Consider the following 19537-nt stretch of genomic DNA (forward strand, 5'->3'; position numbering starts at 1 on the left):
AGGAATAATACCTTTGGATTAAGGTGGGGATCTCAATGGTTTTTATGATATTTGATAATTTCAGGAAGAGCACTTGGGATCATGACCTACATACCATCTTAAATGCCTTGAACAAAGAAACAATAATATAATATGTACATGATATATGATTCAATTTAAGAACCCAGATATAGATCAATCATCTATTTTGTAATACTTCCTATGTATATATACATGTACATGTATTAGTTTGTGTTTTGTTCTATACTATTCATGTTCATGACTGTAGTATGGCTTAGTTTTATTTTAAATTACATTAAAAAATTGTCAAATATATGACTTGGAACCCCCACTCCCAAACAAACTCAAATATAAACTGTTCTCTCTCTCCCCCCCCCCCCCCCTTCCTTGTCGAATAATCTATTAAAATCAAAATATAATTTGGGTGTCTAAAAACTTTTATAAACTGGTAAAAAATGTTATTCTTAAAAAAAATTACATTACACCTTGCATAATTGACAAATGATCTATTGAGATACGATCAGAGGTCATATTTCTACCTTGGGATCAATAAGTAGTATTCATTGACAAGTTAAAATTAATTAATAACAATAAATGATTCAAATTATAAATGTTTATACTCCACATTCATCCCCCCCCCCAATCTAATCTGCTTATAAAGATTCAGTCTTCTTAATACATTCTTACATGTGTTGAGGGGTTAAAGACAACACCTGGGGGTCATTAATGTACTTTACACCAGTTGATGCATCATAATGACTTTAGAAGATATTTTGTATTTTCCTGTTTCGTGGGGTCAGAACAGTCCCATAAGGTCATGACCTACATTGTATTTATTGCATTATAATACATTAAGAAAGAAATACTCCTTCCTTCCTATTATTACTCATATAAAAAATATAAGTGTCTACACTTACTTACATATGAAATACACAAATTTAATAAGAAATTGTTTATACAGGGTCAATATGGGGTCAACTCAACAGTGCATGCAGTCTGACAAATGAAAAAAATAACTTTTGCAACTAAAATGACAGAAACTTTACAAATGCGATAGGATAGGTAACGATGATAAGCTTATTTAAATATTAAAAGATGATGATACAGTATGCTGTCAAAGGGAGATTACATTTAGAAAGTGAAAGTAGAACTTATATACATGTGTATGTATGCTGGCAGGAATCCCATGCTGGCATCTTATTATATTGTGCTACTGCTACTACATGTATTATGCTTACCTAAATTGGTCAACATCATAATGATAATCCAATTAAAACACAATAATGAATTCCTTTAGCTGATCTTAACTACCGTAATCCTTTTCTGCATACGGAAAACACAGACATGTATGTATGGGTGTTGCTAAAACGCGGAACGGAAAACGGAACGGAATGGAAAATATCATCACGTTTATCCCTTAAAAAGGGTATAGACTGGCCAGAAACGATTTACTTTGTATCTTTTATTTATATCTAATGAATGATTATCAACATGTTGCTATCTTATTAATATTCATATGAATGTCTATCAATTATAGCATTGTATTCATTCGGCTTTAGTTGAGTACGAAACGGAAAAATCAAATGTATACGAATTGTGAAACATTAACATGATTAAACGAGCAAATTAGCTATAACTTTTTACTTATTTCTCTTATATGGTATTGCTGGCATATTAGCGTAACGTACGCAGTTAGTGAAAGCGTTTTATGCGTGTTTTGAGTATTTTTATATTATTTTCAAATATGATGTACATGTATATACTTACATCAAAATTGAATTTTCGGTGTTCTAGACGATCTTTTATCATACAGACGATACAGTATCATTGAGATGGAAGAAAAAAACTGTAGGACTGACGACATTAAAAAATTGAAATACAGTAAACATTAAAATACTCGGTAATTTGTGAAACTAGTAATTTGTGAAACTAGTATTTTTAGCAATGCAATTTTGTTTACGTTTGCATTACAAAGCATGCAGTTGTATATTCCAGCAGCTATATACATATGATCCGAATAGAGAGCTCTAGACGTTGCCTGGTTTGATTTTCCGATTATATATTGGGACTATAGTCTGTCGATCCCAAAATATTCATGCAGCACATTTGGACGATTTATAATGGAAAATGTTGACATCTTTTCTCCATTTGGAAGTCACTCAGAAGACCTTGCACAATTTTTCAACACCATCATCCGGGTCTGTTAAAATGCAAAACCCCGTAGACTTCTTTATTTTTAGCCGTGTATTTATACCAGCTGATAAGCTAGAGAGGACGTTTTAAAGAAAGAATAATGAGAATGTTTAATGCTTCTAAAAGAGAATCGCTTGAACCCTGAGGTATATATAAATATACAGCAAAAAGTGAATCGAGGATATTTTGGGACAGAATATTGTGGTCAATGCATGTACTGTTAATTTTGAGGAAATAAATATTCTTGAATAAATAATCTAATATTGCTAATCTTTCAAAAAAAATTAAAAAGGTACATAAAGTATATCGTTTTAGCATACTTAACAAATCTATGAGGTAAATAACATTAGATAAGATTTTCCGTTTTCCTTCCGTTCCGTTTTCCGTTCCGCGTTTTAGCAACACCCATGTATGTATACACGTGAACCCATCTAATCGAAGAGCTGGGTAAAACTAGTACCCGCTAATGAGACATGCAAACCTGTGTTGTGTACGTAACTTCAGACAAAGATCAGTCATTTGTAACATGCATGTATTTTTATGACCTATTCTTCAAATCCACTTGCACTATTTTATTAGGTAAATAACAGCTTTAAGGTGGTGCAGGACACCTGCATATTGTGATGTACATGTATACTTCCTATTGAGATAAACAATAAAGTATGTTGACTATTGATTAAATATTTACCCCCCAAATAATGTTACCTAACATTGAAGCGCAATGGGTTAGAGCGTTTACATGTCTGAAAGAGCATTGGGGTCCAAGGTGTATTTTTGGTAATTTACGAATTTTCATGGGGAGGGGGGGTCTGGACCCCTCACTCCCACCCCTTCTCTAAATCTGTGCACACGATGATGTTCATGTAGGCACACAGAAGCAAATCTAAAACCGGCAACCGCCACGGGGAGGGGGCATAATTTAATTTTTAATTTTGTTTGTAATAATTATATATAGACCATTATACTTCCTATGACATAAAATGTTAAGATTATTGATTAACTGAAAATTCACTGCAAACAGTTCTACCCCAAATTGCACATAAAGTGCTGCTCATGTCACGATGTGTATTATCATATGGGCAGGGATCTCATCCTTCAGTTATGAAAATTATAATTTTTAAATGTATTACCGGAGTTTGCATGTAGCCTTCATTTTTAATTAAACTGGTATAAAACAGTGTTATTTAGGGGCAAACACATGGTGCGGGTATTACTGTCTAATGACAGCATCTAGTTGTTTTTGAAAACAAAAACATTTATGAGCAAACAAAAGTATGGAGAGAACAAAGGAAGAACGATGTCGTCAGTGGTACAGTTAAACTCTTGTTGTGAAACTTGAGAAATCCCTGGTAGATTTTTCCAATTGTAGCTATTAAGCCGTTTATGCCCCATTATGGTGCATTCAAAATGATATTTGTGGTGAAAAATCCTATATGGTTGTTATTTCACAGGCACACTAGTGCAGGTAGTCACCTATTTACAGCGATGGGACTTTATTGTCAATGTTTAAATGCCTGATCCATTCCACGTCACGCAATCAAAGTATGTAAAACTACTTTGTTCTAGGTTTTGACAACGGTCGATTCATTTCTGTAATAATTTATGACGACAACTAAATGTATATGATCCGTTGTTTATGAAATATGAAAAGATGCAATAAACTATACAAATTGAAATTGATTACCGGTCTCATGCAGTTATAGTTCTGTTGGAACTGAACGTGATGTGTTTACAATGTTCTTGTGCCATTGCTGGTCTTGTGGAAATCGAACACTAGTCTTGTAAGCAAAATACTGAAGCATATAGTATATATCAGCTAGAACGGGTCACAATGTCGTATTTCTAACATTAACAAATTACATTCGTTGCATTGATTCATTTATTATGAGCATCAAAGCAAACACGAAGACGAGTTTAAAACTCATGCTTATATTATGTAATTCTGCAAACATTCAAATTATCTACGTAAAAGCACCGACTTAAGAAATATTCATAAATATGATATTGATTTTTGTAAGAAAAGAAGCATCGGTGAAAATGGCGAGTCATAATCACCATCATCATCATCATCATCATCATCATCATCTTTGTTGTCATCATCACAGTGTTATAATCATTTAATAATTTCTAATATGTTTTACGGTGTGACCGTTGGGGCGAGCGCAGAAGGAACCACACATCTGTCATCATTGTTAAATGCAACCCGTGGACTCGCCCTAACCAAAAAACTTGGGCTTTGTTTGAAAACTTTTACCGCCGCAAGGCCGGAACCCAAAGTTATTAAACTTTTTTTCCAATGGTACCTTCCTAGGCTTATACACTTAAACAAACTGCCATGCACCGAGCATTAATAATGATCATTAAAATCAGTAAACAATAAATTGTGTGTCTGTGTTATCTCTCATTTTGTTCCTTGTTGTTATCTGTGTTTTAATTATTTTCCTCTCTAACATCAATTTTGTTTTTAATCTTTTTAATTTTTGTACGCTATATAAGCGTTGTAGACATGTGCCCTCACCCTTTTTTTAGTGTGTGTTATCCAATTTTATTTAAAGGTTTGACCACATATGTAACTATAACAAAAACATGTAGATATTTAAACAGTTTAATTTTTTTCTTTTATTTATTCATTACAAAATGACGTCGCTGCACGTAGATCTAATAATGATTGGACTTTTCTTTTTTAATAATTTTTTGTCACCCACCTAACGTATGCATATATGTTTGGATCAATGTGACAGTAAATTTAGCATGGAACTTGCATGTGTATTTACTGAGCAAAAAAAATATCAAAACTAATCAGCCAAAGAGTCACCGTTAACACTGATATTGGGTGCGTTCAGAGTACTGCCGTTGGCAGACAAAAGTTACCACTGGATTGGTATGCCAACGGTACCAATGTTTGCCGATAAAATTTACCATAGGTAGACATTTCTGCAGACGATCTAGAGCTCTGTTAGCGATGGTAACTTTTTTCTGACGTCACAAAAATGGCGGATATTTTATATGCATTGAAGGAAACAGATTAATTCCACAGCTTTTTCCACCTTAAACCTTGTTGTAGCTGAACAATTCTTTATAAGCATTGTAACATACCAAAAATACAACTGAATAAAATTTCTTTACTTATATATAGGCATGTTGCATGTGTTTTGGGGACATTGGTTGGAATATGACTGCCATCTAAAGCACCAGAAACATTTTGAAATTAAAAGTTTTCTCCAATTATTTTCCTCATTGTGATGTAGACTATCTATTCGGCCTTATTATTTTTAAGGAGGAGAATATACTCTATCAAAAAACTTCCTTTTGAAGATGTTCTAAAACCGATCAGCCATACATCGAAAACTCCCAAACGTAGCTTCCACAAAACACCAATAGTTCCTTTTCAACATTAGGGGTGGGCCATTTAGATTGTTGTCGGTATTAACCATAGCATTGACTTTCAAATGTGTCCCGGGACAAACGGTATCAAAATCATCGGGTGTCTATATTATGGTATTATAGTAATCGCATAGTATTAATGACTCACTCTGGCCATGTTTTTCCAAAGAAAGAAAAAAAGTGAGAAAAAAATACTTTATTGTACACAAATTATATTTCTGAATGTATCCTTTTGGTGCAAAATGATCAACGGGGCAAAAAAATTGCATCTTGGTTTGACATTTTCCGCTAAATAATCAGCCAGTGTTAACAACGGTACACCAAAGGTACCATTGTTAACACTGGTAAATTTCCCACTATCTGTACCCCAAAACTCGTTCAGAGTATATATGGGTCCAATGGCACCAATGGCACAAATTGTTACCATTGGCAAAAAGGTATTGGTGCCACTGGAAATACTCTGAACGCACCCATTGAGTACTTTCTAAACGTTACATCCAGTACAGATGCTTGATCCACCTCTAAATTTATTGCTGGAAATTATATAGCCCGAGATCATTGTGACGTCATACTTAACTTTTGCGCTCGACAGTTTTCGTAAATTGTCGGACAAATTCGGGGAAGGAAATGACGTCATGTGTCAGCAAAAGTTCAGATAGGTACAGATTTTTTTACGTAAGCATATGTGTTGTTTACTTTAATGTTTTTAAAAGGATTTTTTATTGTTAAATGAAAATGATGTATGCGATTTGCAGGTAAGAATTTTCCTTAGAAACGCTTCCTGTTCCACCATGTTGCTATGCACCGCAAAGGATCATTGGGATAGTAGAACTTTTTCACGTGGCCTCATAAAAATTTCTTTGAACAATGTGCAGATTTCAACTCGAATTTCCTCCGTTCGTACACGTTGTCTATGGAGCTCGCTGCGCTCGCTTTTACATTTATTTCTACACCCCACCAAAAATAACCAAAAAGAAAAAAACCCAAAACAAAACCAACTAAAAGCCTTCTTTTCCTCGTTACAGTAAGTCTATATGCATGTCCGTGAACCTTGAATCGCTATTCGTTTGATAGTAGTTTTTGTTTAAGTTGCATATACATTGTACATATGTAGACATTTGATCTGATTTATGTTTGAATAATAGTAATGCACATAGTAGGAATATCCATCTTCTCTTGTCACACAGGGCGCTCTTTCCTTGTTTAAAAACAGCAAGGTCTTGGTAATAATAGCTCAATTTGTGTAACCGGTCGTAATTACAGTGTGGAGTAGTGCATAAATAACATGACCATTACTATCGCATTATGTGTGTATGAAACTTTATTTACCCCAGTCACCAGTCTGAAATTAAGTAACGGAATGTTGCTCCTACTTATCTAACGCCCTCTACTGTGACGTCACGTCCAAAAAATCGCACTTGTCAAACCACGAAGACTAAGAGCGTTGGACTTTATCTAATGATCGTGTCTTCTGGAAATGATGGATTTCCATTTATGTTCTAATTGCACCTTGTCATACTTTTATTGTATTTCCGTAATCTTTTTAAGTACTGAGCCCCATAAGGCATTTATAACGATTAAAAGGAAGCGCTACGTAATATTGTGGAAACGTCAATTAAATAAAATTTTAATTTTTTTTTTAATGAAAAAAAAAAAAAACATGTTCCCTTTATTTAATTCAGACATTGCAATTAAGGCGTTTTCTTTGTCACAGCTGTAAAGCAGATGTATTTTTTTTCTCAAGAATCAAACGCCATAATTTCGAAACTTCATTTTGTAAATCCTTTCTTTAAAAATGAAAAGTAAGATCTATGGAATCGATGTCAATCAAATTTGAATTAAAGTGTATGCACTACGCAGTTTATGTCAACTGATAAGAATGGAATAAGGTCTGTGACAATTATGACACAAATAAAATCAACGATCCACTCAGGTTGATCCAAATTAAAAATCTTCAATAGTTTATGCGTTATTTCTATAACTGTGAAAAAAAATACATATTCAAATCAAAAGATATTTCCCGAAACTTTCCTGGAGAGAGAGAGAGAGAGAGAGAGAGAGAGAGAGAGAGAGAGATGAGAGAGAGAGGAGAGAGAGAGTATTTATGAATTAAGGTGGACGGCCCCAAAATTAAACTCTGTTTTCCATCAAGGACAAAAACAAAACCAATTAGAAACTTGACTATACCAATAGTTTTTACTGTTATATTCAACAAAAGAATATTCCATAACATCAAATTTTATCTTTCTTTTAAAGGCATTTGGCATACTAGTATTGACAACGTCACGAGGACATTGATCGATGTTTCACGGTATGCTCAAGTAACAAGTATTCTGAGAATATTGCATAAGCAGTACATGCCCCTTTTCCGACACCTCCAATTTCGAATGCTAAATAGGATCAATAAAATTTGGCCAAAGAATTTTCAAAAGGTAAAACTCGGTACAGAAAAAAACAAGAGTCGTTTAAAATTAATTTCTGCTTTTGTTTGTTCATTGTTATCAAAACTCATATTTGGTAGTTTTTTTTAATTTTAAGGCTACAATACAAGTTTCAAATCAATTCTCTAAACCTTATACATGTATAATGAAAAAAGATATAAAAATCCAAGTTTGGACAGAAGGAACTAACAATATTTCTTTGCATTGTGCATGCAATAAGTCAGTTGTTAATGTTGTTATTAACGAACTATATATAGCATGAGTCTCTCAGCAAGCCCGTGATTCTTAGACAATGAAGTATCCACGAGGACCACGTGAGGCTTTATGATTTGAGGTTGATACTCTGTGTGAAGATTATGTTTAGCTTGCTTTGAGGTCCTACCTATCAGGAACGATGAATTAATGAAAAAAAAATAATCGTCTTATTTTGTTTGCTTTGAGGTCCTTATTTGTCACGTGCTGTTGTTTTTCTTAAGGTTTAAGCATCCAGGAATTGAATGTGAATGATTGGTGTATTATCTTGCAATGCATTCTTGGTTAGTGCGTGTTGATTTTGTCCCATAAAGTTGATGTATTAATTATCGTCCACAAAACCAATTACAATTAGCCAAATCAGGTTATTATGCCTATAAATCGTAATAAACAATCTAAAACCTGGAATGCCAAAAGATAAATATAGTAAATCCATTCAATTTTTCTGAGTCCAAGCACCACAAATTCTGACAGATAATTGGCAGATGAGGTCAGAGGTAAAAAAAGGAGACCGCCATAATACGTGACCAGGGCTCCGATCAGGGTCCGCCGGGCTTACAATGCAGACACTGGCTCTTATATAATGGATACAGCACTTATATATAATGGGGTCTGCATCACATACCAAGAATATATATTCTTGGTGTATTTAATGGAACCTGGACACGATTTGAGATGAAAATTTTATATTTAATTTTTCTGTATCAAATGATTTATCTGTGTATTTTGAACAAAACAAAAAACAAAAAAATTTAACCTCTGTAACTTGCTTGTTACTCTATATATACTTTCAAATTTTGACAAAGGATTAAAACACCCATATTAAATATTATAGTCAACAAAAATAAAAAAATAAATTTGGAAAAATTTGAGCTCAAATTGTGTCCAAGTCCCTTTAAGGTTTAGAATGCTGTAGCGTTTCTTACACATTGCAGTTTCCTGGGTCGGAGTAATGCATGTAGAAAACTTGTACAAAATCTTGATTATAGACGGTTAAGAATTTACTGTATTTAATATCCAACTTATCAAATATATGTGAAAGAGACAAACGGAATTTGAAAAAGTGTATATGATTATCCAGCACTACAATATTACGATAATAATCTGTATCGGACCACCTGTTCACATCGCACCTATTACCTGTGAAGACAAATACATTTAGTCTAATTCTACGTTGTTAACAACCGTAAAAGCGTTGTGCTATTATTATTTTTTTTATTTTCTAAACGTGATTTATGGGTCAAAGAGTACAAAATTCTTAACATTCAAATATGCAATTCAATAAATAAATTATGATATAAAAGAAATCATGAACAATTAATAGTCGAGTCAAAATTTAAAATTATGAAACACGAATTTTACAGACCTTGTCTTTACATATTTAGATACATTTTTGTTTCATATTGTTTGGGAAAAATTGTAATATTTTATGAATTTTGAATTCGATAAAGGAGACAGAATGGTCAACACATTATTGTTAATTTTAATTTATTGACCTTGTCAACAAATACAAAGATGCCTCCATTGGTGACAAGAAAATTAATTCCTATACAAAAAAGCATGTCGTGAAATCATAATAGTTTTACATGCTAAGAGTGAAGTATAATTAAAACATTTTGACATTTTAATTAGCATTCATTACGCACCAATCATTGCACATTATATCCACTCCAAACTTTACGCATGATTGTATAATTCCTTATTACTGATACATTTTTAGTGGTTTGTAAACTTCAGGGAGTTATTTTGATATTATCACCAGATTTCAGCGACTAAATAACTGGCACTTGTCAATAATGTCGTCAATATTTCAAAAATATTGTTACTAAGTAGAAAAGAGGTAAGTTATTCACTATAATTTCAGTTGGCTTTTAGCTAGCATACGTAAGGTGTAGTCAGTAGGTCTATTGGCCTGTAAGTTTTAGTCAACGAGCTTATAAACTAGTCCTTATAAGTCTAAGTAGACTTACTAGCCTGTCCATAAGTTTACTCAATAGGTGTAATAGCTGATTTGTTACAATCAGTAGGCTAACTTGCCAGTCAGTTAGTTTTAGTCAGTAGGCTTATTAGACAGTACGCAACGTATAGTCATAAGGCGTTTTAGCCAGTCCGTTATTTATTGTCAGCCGGCTAACCAGCCAATTCGAACGTTTAAAAACCTTATAAACAATTTTGAGTCAATAGGCTTATAAGTAAGTCCATAAGTCTTTAGTCAGTATGGCTGTTAGCTAGACTGTAAGTTTTAGTCAGTATGCTTATTAGCCAGTCCGTAAATTTTAGTCAGTATATGCTAATTAGCTAGTCTGTAAGTTTTAGTCAGTATGTTTATTAACTGTTATTCCGTACATTTCATACTTAATATGATAATTCGCTAATTATAATGTTTCAAACTAAGTAGTCAAATTAGTAAGCTACTTTGTTTTACAATTAGAAGATTAAATAGCATTTAACGAGTCTTACATTAAATGACAAAAAAAATTAAAAGCATTCGGGACTCGCCTTGGAGTTTCAAACTTAACAGTGTATATTTCACGTCACGCTTCAAATGATACCAAAAAAATGGAGACAGGACTACATCAACATCTGCCTTCAGCATTTCTTGATGAATTAGATTTTCTCGTTCATATGACATGCATGAAACCCTCGCTGTGATAGAAAACGGAAATACCATCAAAGCTTGCACTAAGTAATAATCACTGTATTCAATAGCTGTTGAACACCACATTTCTATTTGTAGAACAACCCACGTGTGCAATCTCAAAATGCAAATGACATGATAAGCGTTATAAATGCTGTCATAATATCTGTAGATTATTGTCTTTAATGTACATCTTGGAATCTTAATAAAGCGGGGCTAGTCAATGAAACATTGTCAACACACAACCTGACAAAGAAGCTGTCGTTTGTGATACTTTAACCAAACCAAGCTCGCTCTTTGATTGAGACATAATGGTAAACGTTTACTTAATTGGTCTTAAGTAAGTTAATAATTTATTAATGCTAATCCAATCTTAGATTTATGTCGATGGGCGGTAATATATTTTTTTTATGAAACAACGTCATCTTTCGCATATTGTTTAAATATACTTTATGTACATCAAAATAAACTTGTTTCATGACATCTTTTCCAATGGCAAAACGTAAAATCAAGTAGGGAGCAATGCACAAATTATTTTACTCAATGTAAAATTTAATTATAATAGATTCTGAACTTCAACATGGAAAAACTGTAGTAAAAACATATTTTCTTTAACCACATAATCATATTAAATTAAAAAAGAATCGACAAAAACCCAGATTTTTTTTAAAAACTAAAATAAAACAACAGTACTTTGCACATTGATTACTAGTGTTAAATATCACACATATCCTGTTTCATTAAGTTTTTAAAAAAAGTCACTTAATTTTACGTTTGATTCGCTTGATCGGGCAAAACGCAAAGACAATGGAATGTGCAAATCATAGCACGCTTCCTGCTGAATTCAAATTCTGGTTTCTTAAAAATTCACAAAAATACTGAAAGCAGGTTAATATGATGATCAAAGCTTTAAGTTCTAAATCATTTCTATTAGCAAAAAGAAAAATTAAATTTTATATAGTATTTTTGCTCTAAAGGGCACACCCATTGTGGGCACATTCATTAAACCCATGACTCATTTGTTACAATTAGACCAATTTCCGATTCTTACTTGTTAATTAATAGAGTTTTAGTGGTTTCTATATTTGTAATATACACTGATAAAGGAACAAAAAACTACAGAACAAAGGCAACCAGAGATTACATATCGTGGTTTTGTTTTCATTATCCTAACAGAAAATAAATTATTGAAGAAAAAATGAATTTGGCACAATCCTCTCATACATAATCTGCGGGGATTCCCGCGTAAAACAATGGGCCTGAGAGTATCACTGAGCTATTATTTATATTAATTATGATAAATCTTGATAACAGGGTCACTAGTCAGCCAACGAAGACCAGGGTTTTTGTTTCATTTCAAGTGTCGTCCATGTCTTTTTACGTCATAAACACATTGTTACTGAACAGCGCGTAACTTCCTCTTTAATATTAACTCAAGCTTATTCAGAAAATTATTATTGATTTTAAACTGTAAAGAATAAGACATATTATTAAAAGCTCTTTTGGTTAATTTCTAGAAAAGAAAACCGCACAATATGGTAATGTTATTCAATTCATTTATTTTCACATTGTATAAAACATCACAGAGAAAATATACAATACAAACAATATCATACAAAAATCAAGAGTGTTTAATTTACACATCGACATGGAGAGTTGACTCTTTTATTTTTTATATACTGATAAATTTACTTAAAAGTTCTTAATCATAGCTATCTCTTACATGAAAATATTTCAAACTTGAGGGTTCTTGGTCGTCTTATATACATTCAGGTAAGTAGGTTTTTCTATGGTCTTTCAAGGCCGGGCAGATCATAATATAGTGATATTCATCGCCGATGTTATTTTTACATTAATTTTACACAATTGTTGATTTCTAGATATATTGTTCCATCTGCCCGTCTTAACTGGCAGTTTATGGTTGGTTTCCCAAATCTAAGTAATGTTGAAATATTGTTCATAGAAACAACAGAGTTTATGTAATTTCTAGGTACAAAAGTGTTATTGGTAAAACATTATAAACCAATCTCTTACTTGATGCGTTACAATCAGAAACCCATTTTTGTTGAACTTGATCAATAAAAGATTGCTTAACATTTTCGGCTATTGGTACTTTGCGGAACGGAACGGAACCAGTTAAGAGGCCCCGAAAGGGGAAACAATATTTTTTTTAAACGTCATTATTTCAATTTAACTTATCGTAAATGGAAGATTGTTTTACAAATTTTGCTGTTTTAATGAACTGTGTATTACATAAAATATGCTACTCATTGCTCTATAAGTCAATACACGCTTCTTTCCCGAGAAAACCTAAAGTCACTAGTTGTTTTATGATGTTTGATTGACACTGTAAATATAAAGTTGAGATTTAAACCAAACTCAATTAATCTGTGTGTGTAAAGTCGATGAAAATTACTTAAGTAATCTTTCTTCTGAATAAATTTCTTCTGGTTCCGTTCCGTTCCGCAAAATACCATTACCCGAGTGGATATTGGTATTTTACGGAACGGAACGGAATCTTTCAAACTTTTTAGATAAAGGAAAACATCAAAACAACTACTAGCTGTTTGTTTATTTCTGTGTTATTTTGAGATAAATGAAGCAAATCATTTCATCAATTCAAACATCTTGCATATGTGCATATCACTCCTGTGTTGTGTACAGCTATAACTTTTATTTCATCTATGATACTACATTACTTACACGGATGATATTACTAGTTTGTTCACCAAGCTAGCAATAACGCAATGTGTATCCTATATTACGTAGAATTCTAAAATATAACGAGCACATTCGCAAGGAAAAAGTTTAATATTCATCACTTACCTTCCGTCTGAACAATTTTCTTCAGGTTCCGTTCCGTTCCGCAAAATACCATTAGCCGTGTGGATATTGGTATTTAACGGAACGGAAGGGAATCTTTCAAACTTTTTAAATAATGGAAAATATCATAACAACTACTCACCGTTCCTTGAATTTTTTATCAGATTCTTTAAAGATGAATGAGTCTATCAATCAAATCAATTCAGTCATCTTGTGTATTTGCTGATTATTAATTTCAGCGTTTGTGTGCGTGTGCTGCATACAACAACTCTGTTTTCATTTTTTTTTATCAATTTCATATCATTGTCACGGCAGAACTAACTAGTTGGTTAATTAAGCTAGCAAAAACACAATACTTATATCAAGTAGAATTCATATTATACCAAGATCATTCGCAGCGCAGGGATAATATCGATAAAAATACTTGATAGTCTTATTTGAAATAAATTTGAATGAATGATGATATAACAAATATTGTTACCATACTTATAAATAATTTACTTCTGGTTCCGTTCCGTTCCGCAAAATACCATTACCCGTGTGGATATTGGTATTTAACGGAACGGAACGGAACCGTTTAAAAATTTTGAAATATAAAATATATCATGACAACTACTAGCTGTTTGTTTATTTCTATGTTATTTTGAGATAAATGAAGCAAACCAACAAATCATTTCATCAATTCAAACATCTTGCATATGTGCATATCACTCCTGTGTTGTGTATAGCTATAACGTTTATTTCATCTATGATACTACATTACTTACACGGATGATATTACTAGTTTGTTCACCAAGCTAGCAATAACGCAATGTGTATCCCATATTACGTAGAATTCTAAAATATAACGGGCACATTCGCAAGGAAAAAGTTTAATATTCATCACTTACCTTCCGTCTGAACAATTTTCTTCTGGTTCCGTTCCGTTCCGCAAAATACCATTACCCGTGTGGATATTGGTATTTAACGGAACGGAACGGAACCGTTTAAAAATTTTGAAATATAAAATATATCATAACAACTACTAGCTGTTTGTTTATTTCTATGTTATTTTGAGATAAATGAAGCAAACCAACAAATCATTTCATCAATTCAAACATCTTGCATATGTGCATATCACTCCTGTGTTGTGTACAGCTATAACTTTTATTTCATCTATGATACTACATGTACATTACTTACACGGATGATATTACTAGTTTGTTCATCAAGCTAGCAATAACGCAATGTGTATCCCATATTACGTAGAATTCTAAAAAATAACGAGCACATTCGCAAGGAAAAAATTTAATATTCATCACTTACCTTCCGTCTGAACAATTTTCTTCTGGTTCCGTTCCGTTCCGCAAAATACCATTAGCCGTGTGGATATTGGTATTTAACGGAACGGAACGGAACGGAATCTTTCAAATTTTTTATAATATGAAAAATATCATAACAAGCACGGCATTTATTCAATCTATAACGAACATGTATTTGTTACGGGAGTTTACTGGAGATTAAACGAGTTTGTTTATCAAAGTAACAATATACAATGTTTACATCCAGTAGAATTTTATATTATATCAAACATATTCTGAGGGATAACATTATTTCCAAAAAAAATTGATGGCTTTATTTGTAATACATTAAAAAAGATATTAATGTAAGAATATGGATTCCATACTTATTAATAATTTTCTCACGATTCCGTTCCGTTCCGCAAAATACCAATACCCGTGTGGATATTGGTATTTAACGGAACGGAACGGAATCTTTTTTTTTAAAGCCATCTCAGGGCTTTGTTCGTACGATCAGTTTTATAATAGAGATTAACTGCCACTGATCATGGCTAAATATACATTTACATGCTTTATATGTTAAAGATATAATGTGCACATTAAATGGATTGCATGTCACTGAATTTTCATATCCATGATACAGCAATAGACAGATTATCATTATGTTGATTAAATGTGCTTAATTATGTGTCTCTGTATTCCACTTGTAAGTTTGTGTTACTAATCAGTGCAGTCTAATTGCAACTTCTCGGGCCTTCCCGACAGGCTCGGAAAAAACATGAATGCATTAACATTACCGGATGTTAGAATTTTATACAAAATGGAGTTGCTTCCCATTTAAATAAGGATAGACTAAACAGCCTTGTGTGTCGTTTTTCGTGGTATAATTTAGGATATATCGTTGGCTTTAATGAAGTCTATGTCAGGTCTCAACAGATCATAGATTGTGTTGTATTTATATCAAGTTTTATAAAAATGGATGTTACCATGTACGCCTTTCTAATACTTTCAATTGTGTCAATTTCAACTGTTACCCTCCAAAACAGGACTATTTATTTTTTTATACTGAATGTTTTAAAGGGGCATGGTCACGATTTGGTCAAATTTTATTTTTCTGTTTTTATTATTTACAGTGCTTTATGAATGCATTTCTAATGATCACATGAAATTTGGGTGCCCGTCGGTGAGTTTTAAGCAAGATACAGGGCTCACAATTCTTCATAATGTAAACAAGGCTCGTGCCCTGTTTTTGTTTACATAGGTTCAATATACCAGTAAAAAATCTTTTTCAAGCTGATTTGTCTATATTCTTATTTATTTTAAGCATAAATAATCAGTTCCTAACGATTAACACATTCATTTTAGGTCTAAAACTGGAATTTTCACTTCAACAAAATGTAAACACAAGCTTTGTTTACATTGCGAGGAATTGTAAGCTCTGTAACTCGCTTATTAGTCAACAAATGACACTAAAATTTTGATTGTCTATTAAAAATGCCTTTCTGAAGCATTATAAACATTAAAATCGAAAAAATAATTTTTGACCAAAATCGTGACCATGCCCCTTTAATTTTAGAGAACATTTTACTGCTTCTACATAGAAATGACGAGAATTATACAGCAAACCGTACGCGTATTTAACAATTTGTGTGTTACCCGTTGCCAAGGGAGTTGCTAATGCTGAGGGTAATATAACGGATTATCAACTGTGTCTAAACCAATCAGATTTCAGTATTTTTTTTTTATTCGAACTTTCATGTACAAGTTATTCACATCATCTTATATATTTAGTTTTACAGTGCATACACATCATATATTCACTTCATTTGAGATTTAGAATATAAGTATAATATAGACACAGTCACATAACGAAGATAAAAAAGCACATGTACAGACAAGTGTATACACCGACAGACAGACGTATATATGGACAAACAATCTCGAAAACTTGCTTTCAGAAATTAACATAGAATTATAATAAAACAAAATATTCGGAAATGTATTTATTGGCCAATAAATCTCTCATCGACGGTAGAAACTAAAATATACATATAAAGACAAATGAATTCAAAGCACAAATCACACACCAACGCTAGATCAATCACAACGACAACTGATTACCCTTATGGCACGTCATACTATTACTTATTAGGCTAGTTACTGACTCACTACGCCTTGCTTTCGATAAGTTTGGCAAGTATCTAGTACATTTCGGAAAGATGTGTTTATTATGCAGCGTACAGATGTAGTCAGACGATAGGAATAAGTAATTTTAACATTTTACAACCTATTTATCGTCAGAAATCGTTGGAGAAACGGAAGTACTTGTTTAAAGCATAGCTTGAAATGAGGACCCCCTATAAATCCAAAATGGCGAGTGTCGTCCCTTTACTTTTTTAATGTACATTGAATACACTTTTTTAACATGATTGAAACGGGGGGTTTCGGTGAATTTATTTATTGCAATACACAGAAATACACATAAGATTACCAATTTTAATCAATTTTTTCTTCGGGAACAAATAATTAGGAAATTCACTATCCAACAACCAAGCCCCTGTGATTAAAGTATTCTCGTGCAAAATGTGACATAAAGTAAGCATTAAAGATTTTAATTGACTGATAACTGCAATGCGATAAGAATCTGTAATAAACAAAATACAAATAAAAATGACAGGTATTGGTTTCCATAGAAAAACAATTCAATAAACCTTTCACATAGAAATAGAATTAAGCAATGCAACATATCTTAAATATATTCTATAAATAAATTCATTAATTGAATAGAAAATAATGAGTTAAAACCGTAATCAATTGACTTTATTAAACTGACAGTACGTAATTATCAAGTTCAAAATGTAATGTTTGTCGACGAAATGGCTCACCATACTTGAAGCACATGGTAAACTAAAATCCATCGGTAACAAGAATATGCAAAACTAAGCATAGTTGACAATAAAGACAGAGGGAAATTACATCACTAAAAGATTAATAATACATAATTATAACAGTCAAAAAACTTACACAGTGGAATTCAAGGCTTACAAAAAACTCTAGTAATCGAGCGATTAGAAATATGGCGCAGTACTCCACCCATAAACAAACAAGTCGTACACAAAATCTTTCGTACAAAATACATGTAGTAATCAAAATAAGATATGCACAAGACATAACAGAAATAAAAGTTAACGTTGTACACAAGATAAGCACACAAGATATTTATAATTTTATATTAATGAAATGGTTTGTTAGCTTGCTTCTTATATCCCAAAATGATGTTTTGATATTTTCCATTATATTTTTTTTAAGATTCCGTTCCGTTCCGTTAAATACCAATATCCACACGGGTAATGGTATTTTGCGGAACGGAACGGAATCATAAGAAAATTATTCAAAAGTTTCGTAACAACATTTGTTATATCATTATTCATTTCAATGTATAACAAACAAGCTATAGGTTAGCTTTTTAAAAAGAAAGTTAAGAAAGTCAGCCAGCGGAATATTATTTTTGGTCAAACGTGAATACACAATCTATTAAAATACGGGTAATGTAGTTTTCAGAAGAATGATAATAGGCAAGTGTATTTTTAGTTTGCACGCTTATTTTCATGTCTGTATGCATATGTGCGGAGAGAAGCTTATATATTATAGCAAAGTACTTACATTGTACGATTGCAAATCTACTTATTACTTAAAATTGTAATTTGCAAGATTGCACTCTGAATTTCATGGTCCTGTCGCAAACTACTGCCGATGCATTTTCTCTTTAATCTCACTAAGCTGATTCCGAAGACCCCGGCCCGTGAATGCAGACGATACTTATGGGCAGTCTTTCAAGATATATATCCAGTTTGACCTAGAATCTTCGAGTTTCTCTAACAAGGACTGTCTAATTCCTTCCCAGAATTTTAATTTACGGAAGCGCAATTGAAGTTTAATCCCAAATTAATAAGTCAGCCCACTCATAAGGCTATCAAGTATTTATTTTTAAAAATGATTATAACCCTGGAAATGGATTTGATATAAACTTTGACTTGATGTAAAACATTGTCTTTCGCTAGCTTGATTAACCAACTAGCTAATTCTTCCTAAAAAAAACCAAATAATTTATTATGTAATGAATAAATGTTGCCTTTGTAAAAATATGTTTCACATATTAAAAAGTTTGAAAGATTCCGTTCCGTTCCGTTAAATACCAATATCCACACGGGTAATGGTATTTTGCGGAACGGAACGGAACCAGAAGAAAATTGTTCAGACGGAAGGTAAGTGATGAATATTAAACTTTTTCCTTGCGAATGTGCCCGTTATATTTTAAAATTCTACGTAATATGGGATACACATTGCGTTATAAACTAGTAATATCATCCGTGTAAGTAATGTAGTATCATAGATGAAATAAAAGTTATAGCTGTACTCAACACAGGAGTGATATGCACATATGCAAGATGTTTGAATTGATGAAATGATTTGTTGGTTTGCTTCATTTATCTCAAAATAACATAGAAATAAACGAACAGCTAGTA

The 19537-nt window shown here is 32.4% G+C and overlaps 1 protein-coding gene across 2 annotated transcripts in view; it reads left to right on the forward strand.

Moving 5' to 3' along the window:
- The window catches only part of LOC128156999 (uncharacterized), an 8119-nt gene extending 3634 nt beyond the window's left edge, over positions 1-4485 (forward strand). For both annotated transcript variants that reach the window (XM_052819346.1, XM_052819343.1), the window contains one exon: positions 3428-4485. In XM_052819346.1, the coding sequence (XP_052675306.1) occupies positions 3428-3532 (105 nt within the window). In that variant the 3' untranslated portion in view covers positions 3533-4485. The remainder of the gene's footprint in view (positions 1-3427) is intronic.
- Positions 4486-19537: the final 15052 nt, after the last annotated feature.

The sequence above is a fragment of the Crassostrea angulata genome, chromosome 7 (genome assembly GCF_025612915.1).
Source record: "Crassostrea angulata isolate pt1a10 chromosome 7, ASM2561291v2, whole genome shotgun sequence".
Classification (NCBI taxonomy): domain Eukaryota; kingdom Metazoa; phylum Mollusca; class Bivalvia; order Ostreida; family Ostreidae; genus Magallana; species Magallana angulata.